At 42.7% G+C, this 11,189-nt stretch overlaps 1 protein-coding gene across 1 annotated transcript in view; it reads left to right on the top strand.

Annotated features, from left to right (window-relative positions):
• Positions 1 to 9,578: 9,578 nt before the first annotated feature.
• nhsb (Nance-Horan syndrome b (congenital cataracts and dental anomalies)) overlaps positions 9,579 to 11,189 on the top strand; it is a 45,754-nt gene continuing 44,143 nt past the window's right edge. The window contains exon 1 of the mRNA XM_068312107.1: positions 9,579 to 9,858. Within this exon, the coding sequence (XP_068168208.1) occupies positions 9,579 to 9,858 (280 nt within the window). The remainder of the gene's footprint in view (positions 9,859 to 11,189) is intronic.

Here is an 11,189-nt window from a genome sequence, read left to right as displayed (position 1 = left end):
TTCAGCTTCATCCACACTAACACCAGGAAGGACAGACGTCGTACTCTATTATACGGTTTCGATAACCTTCCCTGCTGCCTTGGCCTTTGGACAGCAGAGCCATAACAGGGTGTATCTGAGTTTTCATTTACAAGTAGGATGTTTTAGAGGTGAAAGTCACTCAGCTAACCTCAAGGGGGAATCTGTGTTACACTTAAACTCACTCTAGATACATTATCAGTTGCATTGTCCCTTGGAAAGGTGCACATTTACCTATATTTATGCAAAGTGATTGAATAAGTCTGTCGACATTATGCAGAAAAATCAATAATTAATATGATTGAGCTATAGAAGTCAATTCCCCTGACAGATGATATCATATGAAGATCGAAGTTGAATGCTTACTGCTGAGGGATTCCTTTTCCCATTACGAGGCCACTCTAAAATGTGCCACCACAGATCTTTTGTGTTTTGAGGGAGTGTGTATTTGGCATTGCGACTGCAAGACTGTTCACTGGAGTTGATGCCTGGGAACTGAACACTCATGTCTCTGCTATGAGCTGTCTGGAGAATGTTCTCCTCACAAGCCCAAATCTTCTAACTGATGAGATGTGTCAAACTACGCCACATACACTCAAACAAATGATGTGCTGGCTCAATGGAAAAAGAAAATTAACAGAACAATTTCAATGGATTTGTTTACATTGGTTTACCATTGTGACCATTTTCTCTGAACATGCCTCTCCGGTGGGTCTGGATGAAAGTGCTGATAAAATTTAAGAGTGTTGATCACGACAAGTACATTTTCCACATTGCAAAAAGTGAACAGGGATGTTGTGGATAAGTGTTAGTTACAGATGATCAGGGTCACACGGGGTCCGCGTCAGATGCTAGGGAACCAGGGCAATCTGATGAGAAATGGGCTACTGGAACAAGACACACATGGACAAGGGCAGAGAATACGGAGTTGTTGGAATGCTACTACACGAGTAATCCCAGAGAGAGGGGATGTATGGGGTGGATGTGGGACCAATGGATGCTTCGAAACCCACAATCAAAGCTAACAAAGAAACAGCTGTTAGCCCAGTGTTCCAACATCCGTAACCGAAAACTGCTGTCACAACTAGAGATCGATGAAATACTACAACAATGCTATGGCAACGGGCAGCCAGGACGCCAGGTCAGCGGGGGGATATCACCCCCCCCCCCCACAATCCAAGATTGGGTACCAAGCCCCTAGAGATATACACAGCCTCAATACAAGAGCTGCTGACCTGAGAAGGAAGATCGTGACCCAAATGGAAACCTGGAGCCTCCGACAATTACCGAAGCTAAGTTGTCAAGTACCTTCAGAAGATCTGCTAGAAGATGTGAATGCTGCAATAACAACCATCCCCACAGGGAACATAACTGAGACCAACAAGCTGATCCACAGTACAGCAACAGTAATCCTCGAGATGCTGGGATATAAGATCAACACAGGGCATAACAAACAATACCCTCCATGGAAGAGATGGTTAGAGGCCAAGATAAAGGCGACACGGAGAGAAGTCAGCCAGCTAGCCGAGCTACAGAAGGGGAACATGGTGAATAAAGGGGCACCCAGGAAATACAGCAAGCTCTCCATACCTGAAGCACTCGAAACTGCCAAACAGAGACTAACGGCTCTGGCTACCCGACTGAAGTGAATCACCAAGGAGATTGAGGCCAGGAGAATAAACAAGACCTTCTCCACTCAACCAGCAAAGGTGTACTCTCAGTGGCAGGGAAATAGCATCCGGCCAGACCCACCAAGAGCTGAGGTGGAGAAATACTGGAAGGGCATATGGGAAAGAGAAGCATCACACAACACCGATGCCCAGTGGCTAGTGGACCTGAGGACTGACCACAGCTGCCTCCCAGAACAAGAACCAGTAACCATCTCAATGGCAGACATCCAAGAAAGAGTGTCAAAGATGAAGAGTTGGTCAGCACCGGGCCCGGATATGATCCATACATACTGGCTAAAGAAGCTGACAGCACTCTATGAGCGTCTAGCAGCACAGATGAACCAGCTGCTAAGGGATGGGACGCACCCAGAATGGTTGACTGAAGGCAGGACAGTCCTGATCATGAAAGACCCACAGAAGGAATCTACCCCATCCAACTACGGCCAATAAGCTGTCTCAATACAACATGGAAGCTCCTGTCAGGCATCATGGCGGCTAAGATGAGTAGGCACATGGATCATTATATGAGCGGGGCACAGAAAGGACTTGGTAGTAACACCAGGGGAGCCAAGCACCAGCTACTGATGGACAGAGCAGTACACAGAGACTGTAAGAATAGGCAAACCAACTTGTGCACCGCCTGGATTGACTATCAGAAAGCCTACGACTCAATGCCACACACGTGGATACTGGAATGTCTGGAACTGTATAAGATCAACAGGACACTAAGAGCCTTCATCAAGAACTCAATGGGGAAGTGGAAGACAACCCTGGAGACTAACTCCAAGCCAATTGCCCAAGTTAACATCAAGTGCGGCATATACCAAGGGGATGCACTATCACCACTGCTGTTCTGCATAGGCCTGAACCCCCTCAGTCACATCATCACAAAGAGTGGCTACGGATACCGATTCCAAAGTGGGACAACAATCAGCCATCTCCTCTACATGGATGACATCAAGCTGTATGCCAGGAATGAGTGAGAAATTGACTCACTGATCCACACCACCAGAATCTACAGCGATGACATAGGGATGTCATTCGAATTAGACAAATGTGGCCGGATGGTATCGAGAAGAGGCAAGATGATCAGAACTGAAGGAGTTGACCTACCAGGAGGCAGGATAGAAGACATCAAGGACAGCTACAAATACCTTGGAATCCCACAGGCTAATGGCAACCATGAGGAAGCCGCAAGGAAGTCATCAACAGCCAAATATCTCCAGAGAGTAAGGCAAGTCCTGAGAAGCCAGCTGAATGGTAAGAACAAGGTCCGAGCCATCAACATGTATGCACTGCCGGTCATCAGACACCCCGCTGGGATCATAAGCTGGCCAAAGGAGGAGATAGAAGCCACAGACATCAAGACGAGAAAGCTCCTCACCATACATGGAGGGTTTCATCCCAAGTCCAGCATCCTGAGGCTGTACACTAAGCGGAAAGAGGGAGGCCGAGGACTAGTGAGCATCAGGGCCACTGTCCAGGATGAGACATCAAAAATCCAAGAGTACATCAGGAAGATGGCCCCAACAGATGAACTGCTCAGTGAATGCCTTAGACAGCAGAAACCTGAGGAGGAAGAGGAGGAGGAGGAGACAACATGGAGGGACAAGCCCCTACACGGCATGTACCACCGTCAGATAGAGGAAGTGGCTGATATCAAGAAGACATACCAATGGCTGAATAAAGCTGGACTGACAGACAGCACAGAAGCACTGATCATGGCAGCACAAGAACAGGCCCTAAGTACAAGAGCAATAGAGGCCAATATCTACCACAGTAAATCTGACCCAAAGTGCAGGCTATGTAAAGAACCCCCAGAGTCAGTCCAGCATGTGGTAGCAGGGTGTAAGATGCTCGCCAGCTCAGCATACATGGAAAGGCACAACCAAGTAGCTGTGATAGTGTACAGGAACATCTGTACCCAGGATGGACTAGAAGTACCCAAATCCCAATGGGACATACCATCAAAGGTGGTTGAGAATGACAAGGCTAAGATCCTGTGGGACTTCAGCTTCCAGACTGACAAACAGTTGCTGGCTAACAAACCGGACATAGTGGTGATGGACAAAGAGCAGAAGAGAGCAGTGGTGATAGATGTGGCGATTCCAGCTGACGCCAACATCAGGAAGAAGGAACACGAAAAGATTCAGAAGTACCAAGGGTTGAAAGAACAGCTGGAACAGATGTGGAAGGTCAAGGTTAATGTGTTCCCCGTGATAGTAGGAGCACTTGGGGCAGTGACCCCCAAACTGGAAGAGTGGCTCCAGCAGATTCCTTGAACAACATCTGAAGCCTCAGTCCAGAAGAGCGCAGTCCTAATAACAGCTAAGATACTGCACAGAACCCTCAGACTCCCAGGCCTCTGGTAGAGGACCCGAGCTTGAGGATGACACACAGATACCACCCCACAAGGGTGAGAGGGACATTATATATATATATTCATTCATCTTCCAACCCGCTTAATCCGCTAACGCAGGTCACGGGGTAGCCAGTGCCTATCCTGGCAGTCTCAGGGCGTGAGGCGGGGGACACTCCGGGCACGACGCCAGTGTACCGCGGAGCCACATAGAGACAAACAATCAATTCACATACAGACTCACTCACTCCTACGGTCAATTTGGGACCAAGGAGAGCATGCGAACTCCGCACAGAGTGAGACTCGAACCCGGGTCCGCTGTGTTATGAGGCGGCAGCGCTAACCACAGCGCCAACGTGCCGCCCAAAAACTTTGTATCATCTTCATATAAGTAAATTCATTTCATTTATTCATACCTTTAGCGAGATGTAAGTGCTGTATCTTCACTTTCGTAGTGATAATCAATACAAAAAGAATCATATATTGTGACTAGTTTTAGGAAAAAATATTTAGCTGAGCTTTCACTGAGAACAGAAGGACATTTTTCTTTCAGGAACTGAGAATGCTTTAACTATTTCTTCAGTGATGATCTGCGAGTTGTTCTTCTTCTTCACATCATGAAGGAGCTCCAGTCTTTTCCCTTCCAAACTTACCTCTGTTTCCTCTTGTGAACGATGGGTTAAATAGTTAACTTCTGACTTATTTTGTCTTTTCTTCGCAGGCACTTTGCCATTTTTTTTTCTGAGAGGGTTGACTTAACTTTCAAAGGAATTACTTTGAAAGTAACTCAATTACATAAGTTCAGAGTACACGTGGGAGGTTCAACATTGTCAGCAACCTTTATTGTGGCTTTGTCCTTTATGCCATTTGTTGAGGCAAAACTAAAATATTCCTCTCCAATCCTTGTAATATGAAGTAAAGTTCCCCTGAAGCCCAAATATCTCTCTAACAAAATATTTAAGTTCAACCACAGTACCAGGGAGGCTGAAGAATGATCCTTAGTTTGGCCTGGATGAGACATGAGAGTAACTAAGAGAAAATACATCATTTTATTTTGATTTGCCAAATACATTCACATTTTCTTTTGATTATGTATCACAGGAGAATATTCACATTGATAATGACCAATAATATGGTATAGACTTTTCATCAAATTTGCAATATTACCTGGCATGGAGTAATACTGGAATTATACTGGTTATCATGTCTCTAACCATTAACCATTTTTCTTGGTAGCTGTACCTATTAAATCCAACAACTCCCTGCAACAACTGCTTTTGGGGATAATCTGTGACAAAGTATGTACAACTCTGATCTTTGGACGTATAGTTCATTTGCTGATGAAGATAAAACTTCATATTGTAGAGAAACTTTCAATTATAACCAATCTAATGTACACCTATGCTGTAATCATGTTTGATCAACATCTTGGGTAAGTGCTCACTAACACAGATTCTAAAAAACGGCATCCTTAAAGACTTGAAAAATAATTATTTCGAGCGCATAAAAGAATATTGCATTTATTAATACAAACTGCAAAACATGTTTAAAAAGTCACTACAAAGAAATAAAATGCAAAAACTGTAAGATGTAAAAAAAAAAAACACAGTAAAAAAGAGAAAAGATTATATTATGTGTACTTTGAATTTATTTTTCTTCAGGTGTCATTTGTTAAACAAACACAATGTTTGAAGAGAAAAAAACCGAAGGAAAAGGAAACAAGAATGTTACACGGGGTCTCCTTATCTGTAGAGGTGAATTTTCCAGCAGCAGTAAAATGCAAGACATGCACTGTAAAGCCCTAAATGCTGATAAGAAATCAAGCAGGAGAACAAGGGTCATTGTTTAGTTACATTACCAACAGCAAATGATTATTAAGTAATTTCTAATCAATCCTTATTCTACCAAAATAAGACAATCAAAAATCTTTATCCAATCAGTTTATCCACAACAGCAACGTGTGACAGTCCAGGAAATCTCTTTGCTGCTGAACTTAGTTCACCATTTCATGTCCTCAAGGTTATCAATTATTAGTAATTGGATACTATATTATTTTTGAGTTTTTTGCATTTACTTATTTGTGTCCGTTGATTGCTACGAACACCCATCCTATAGTGTATATACTGAACTGATTCTGTTCTGTGTGCTTATACTGTGTGCGGGTTCTGGATTCCGTGTTAAATCTATGGTTAACATGTATTTCCATGCATCCATCCATTGTTACCACTTTTGTCCACTGTTGCGGGATGCGGGGAGCTGGAGCCTATCCCAGCTGGCTTGGGCGTGAGACGGTGGACACTTGAGGCACGACACCGGTGTGGGCAATTTGGGACCTTATAAATTTCAAAATAACAGATTTAGTTAACTTTAGTTCAAATACACAAACAATATAAATATAAGGCACTAATAATCACAACAAAAAATAAGTCAAAATATATTCTTACATTCATTACATTGGTATTATTTCTGTATGGAGCATCACATGTCATGTCTGAACCCCTCCCCCCTACCCGAGGATGACATTTGGTTGGCTATAAATTTACAGACATTCAATCACATTTAAAGAAAGCAAAAACTGACACGTCACACTGATAATCAATTTAGATTTTATTAATTTTTTTATTTTATATACAGATTATAATCCCCGTAGGGAAATTAGATTACTATGAACTTCAACCTTTACCCTATATAATGGTAAATATTTAAAACAGACTTAACACATTCATGACTGTCTTTAATTACATGTAGTTTTAACCATATTTATATTTTCATTAACATATTTTTTTTAGAATTTAAGCTCTAAATGAATTTTAACCAGGGTTACACCACTCGACCATATTTCCTATAAGGTGAGGGAAATAACTCCCTCATTCGCCGAAATTGACCCCATGGGGAAATTTATTTTGGAATATAAATAAAATGAGTTTCTTTCTTTCTTCTACTTTTTTTAGACTTAATACTCATTGGAATTAGTGAGATGCAACATGATCTTCATGTGGACATCGATGATTCACCACAACATTCTATTCACTCTGAAGCATACTGGAGTTCAGTTGTAACTAGGAAAACATGGACACTATATACTGTATATTTAAATACCTGCACATTGTACATGTACATGAGGACATATATAAACACAGTGACATCATTGCTTAGCTGAGAAAATTACCATGTTTTACAAAGAGTGTAGAAGAAAGTTAAAATGCTCATTACTGGAAAGAAGTCTGACGCATTTCACTCCGTCTAATTAAACAATAACAATATTGTTATTCACGGTAATATCTGTTTCTTGATGTAAGCCATCATTGAGCAGTTTGCTAGTCCCTGGGATGCAAAAACAAACATTCTACAACTTGTACCAGTCCCATCTCTTTGGCAGCTGGGAGTGAAGCCTGTGATAGCTTACTGTCAGGCTGTGCTACCTCAGATTTGCTGCAACAGCAAGTTTATTGCAGACATGTCTATATACAGACTGAGCCCACAGGCTATGGGCTAATCACCACGAATGAAACTCACAACGGTCAGGATTATCATCCTGGAAATTTGGGTTGAGCAAAAACTAAAAAAAATCTGTTCACTGGACAATGGTCAGCTAAACTCCCATGAGACAATTTAACAGTCCAGTGTTTAAGCAGGAGGATAAAGCAAATTGAAAAATAAAAGATTTCTCTAGAATATCTTTTGCTTATCTTTCAGTGTCATCACAAGAAGCTACTTTCTTCAATGACTCAGTGGAATGGGAAATTAAAAATGATTTAAAAATATGATAAATGTAGTGTTTTCCCATTAAAATAGTCTTTCACAGTAATGCTCTGCGTATCCATGTGGGATTTGCGGGAATTCATCCTAACTCCACAAATTATAATATCTACGAATCCAAGGAGGGGAATCCTGTAATCAATAGTAGACTAATTGTGGGTTTGCTGCCCCTACCTCCACTAAATATTTCTACTCTTTGCAAAACTGCTCATGACCAAGTCACTGAATATAAATAAGCGGGGACCTGGCTTGACAGCATTTTGTCTTTTTCACACCACATTAGCAAGTTTACAGTTTAGGGTCAAATCTTAGTTATTTTTGTTGGACAGAATGTATTCCACTTTCAGTTTTACCTGCGGAACATAATGAAACTTCATTCCCAAGTCCATTTTCAAAAACTCGATTTCAGACATTGTCACTGAAACTTGCATTTCTTCTTGATCCAAAACGTCTTTTCCAAAACGTTTGTCTGTCGGCTACTTATGTCTGTCCTGCTATTTGTTGTTTTTCTGTTTGTATATATGTTGTTTAGTGTTTTATCACTTATTTTATCTTATTTTACATACAATTTTGCTTATGTTTCATTGTCCGTCCTGCTGCATGTGTGCACTACTCTATTTTGCTTTACTACCTGACACGGCTCTCTGTCAGCCACTTGCCCCTGGTTGTGCTTTATGCTGTTGCTTTTCCTGTATGTGCTGGTGCTTCTTTTATTTCCTTTATCCTTCTTGTCCCTGTCCCCTTTTCCTGAAGAGGCTTGCCTGGTTAAATAAAGGTGAGACAAAATGCTGTTTGTTTTCTCAGAAGACAAGGTGATAAAGCAATAATTAGATTTCTGAGCGACAAAAGCCAATAACAGAGTACTTTTGATTCAAGCGCTGACAACTAATTCGTTACTGAAATAGACAGTCAGTCCTCCTGATCCTTACTTATTTTTCAGTTGAGTTCTTAATTCATGACATTTTTTGATCAAAACTGATCCAAGTGATCAGGTGTCATCAGCTGTGCGCGGGAGATGCCGTCCATTGGTCTGGTGAAGTGATGACAAACCTGCGCGTCGCTTTTGGTGACTATTCTCCATCCACGCACATCAACGTGTTTTTACCTCAATCTTTTTTCGCATCCTTTCAACCTGCTCACAGTTCAGACCACAGATCCAGGCTGCATCCTCCCAAACAAAAAAACGCCACAATTCGAAAGGAAAAGTAATGACAGACCTAAAAATAAAAGCTTGAAGCGCACAGAGTGGATCTGGAATAATTATTGGACAATAAAGATAGCTCTTATGTTTATGTTTTACTATTTATGTTTCGAGCATTTCTTTTCCGTTTGGTCATTTTGTTTTTGTCGTTATTACTCATAACATAGTTAAAACATCTCATTATCATCTTCTTATTTTGAAATTTTTGAACCGCGTTTCCTTTTTCGCTCCGGCTGGTGTGACGCTCCAACGGAGGCAACCCATGATAGCAGACTCAACACGCATCCTCACGCCACTGACCTGAGCTTTGCTGCGTCCTGCATGTGTGTGCATGTGTGTACGTGTGTGAACGGGAGTGTGAGTGATCCCCAGAATCCACAGCAGAATGGAGGATCTCAAGGAGAAGCTGGGAACTTTGGATTGACGCCCGGGAATAACGCGCGGTCGGCCCGAACCTCTTCGGGTTTCTCGTGGATTTATATATTTGGATGTTGTCTGTTTTTTCTTTTTTTATTCTAGGCGGACGGAATTTATACTTGGCTTACAACTCCTATTATTTCTGGCGTGTAAAATGCCATTCGCCAAAAGGACTGTGGAGCCACAGCTTCTGTGCAGGCACCAGATCCCAAACGATGAAGGTCTGCTTTTCGAGGACCTGTGTGCCATCAGTAACGTGGTTCTGTCCCGGACCTTGCGACAGCTGTCCGACCTGGCCCGGCACGCCTGCTCTTTATTTCAGGAGCTGGAAAACGACATCATTAGCACCAACCAGCGGGTCTGGGTCCTCCAGAATAAAATAGGCCAGATACAGCAGACTGCCAGTGCCCTAGACCCCAAGAAGGAGGCAGTGCGTAAGTAAACCATAAAACCTCCACACGCGTGCACCCCTCTTTAAGATTTAGACGTGAGTAAAGTGTGATTCATTCTTTTTTTTTATGTGCGCATTCATGTTTTGAAGCGGTATCCCACCCCTCAATTGAAATACACCCGCATTTTGGCATTTAACCATCCGGTAACACCTCGATGCGTTTTTAGAGCACAGGATGGTGCTCATTCATTTGGCGGTCCAGACTCGGACGCGTGCGCGCGCATTGTCTGTGTGTGTGTGTGTGTGTGTGTGTGTGTGTGTGCATGTGTGTGTGTGCGTGTGTGTGTGTGTTCGTGGACGAGGGCGTGTGTTTGTGTACGTGTGTCTGTCGGGGGGAGGGGGTGTCTATGTGTGTGTGTGTGTGTGTGTGTGTGTGTGTGTGTGTGTGTGTGTGTGTGTGTGTGTGTGTGTGTGTGTGTGTGTATGTGTGTGTGTGTGTGTGTGTGTAGCGGAGGGGCGTGTGTGTGTTGCCGCTGCATTGGCTCAGCATCGCAGCCTCCTACTGCGGGTAGCGCACACCTGAAGCATGTTCAGCCGCTGTTTTTTGGAGACATAACCGTGAAGCCTCGTTTTTCCCAATGTGTGATTAGATGAAGTTCGTGTTCGTGGATTCGTGAAAAGGTGCTTTTATTGAGACGCGTGTTCGCGTGTTCGCGTTTTTCACGGGCAACTCCCCGTGCGCCAAAACCCACCCTTACATGCAGCGGCACCAACACAGCATCAATAATGAATCCAGATGTCCATGACGCAGGGTATATAATAACTGATCGAGGTGAGATAACAGGGGTTTATATGAATTCAGTGAAGGAATCACCATTAAAAGAAATAAAGAAATAAATAAAGAACAACCCTGGCTGGTATCAGTGAGAGGCTGAATGTAACAGCTCGTTCTGTACAGCACATTATTTATGTCCTCTGCAGTCCCTTCAGAATAAGGCTTTTGATTCTAGACGATCCATTTCAACAATGTTGTCAAATTCTGTGCTGTAGAATTCATCACTGCAGGTTATCATAATCTAGGACGATCAAAGACCATTATGGAGCCTAAAGCTATATAGGCTCTTCAACTGGCTTTTTTAGATTGAACACCCAACACACACAAACACAGACGAGAGCTGGAGTGTCTGTGTATGTGTTGCATAGAACTGTGTTTGTTATCCCCTCTTGGATGTAGATGGGTTAATGTGACAGGGATTGTTTGGAATGTCCAGCTGAGAGGGACAGATGTTTAATGTTGAAGTAATCCAAAAGACAAAAGCACAAACAAACAGCGCTATCACAGTACAGTACTCATTCTGCCAACGATGCTAAACT

The sequence above is a fragment of the Antennarius striatus genome, chromosome 1 (assembly GCF_040054535.1).
Source record: "Antennarius striatus isolate MH-2024 chromosome 1, ASM4005453v1, whole genome shotgun sequence".
Taxonomy (NCBI): Eukaryota; Metazoa; Chordata; class Actinopteri; order Lophiiformes; family Antennariidae; genus Antennarius; species Antennarius striatus.
This window is presented reverse-complemented; position numbering and strand designations above follow the sequence as displayed.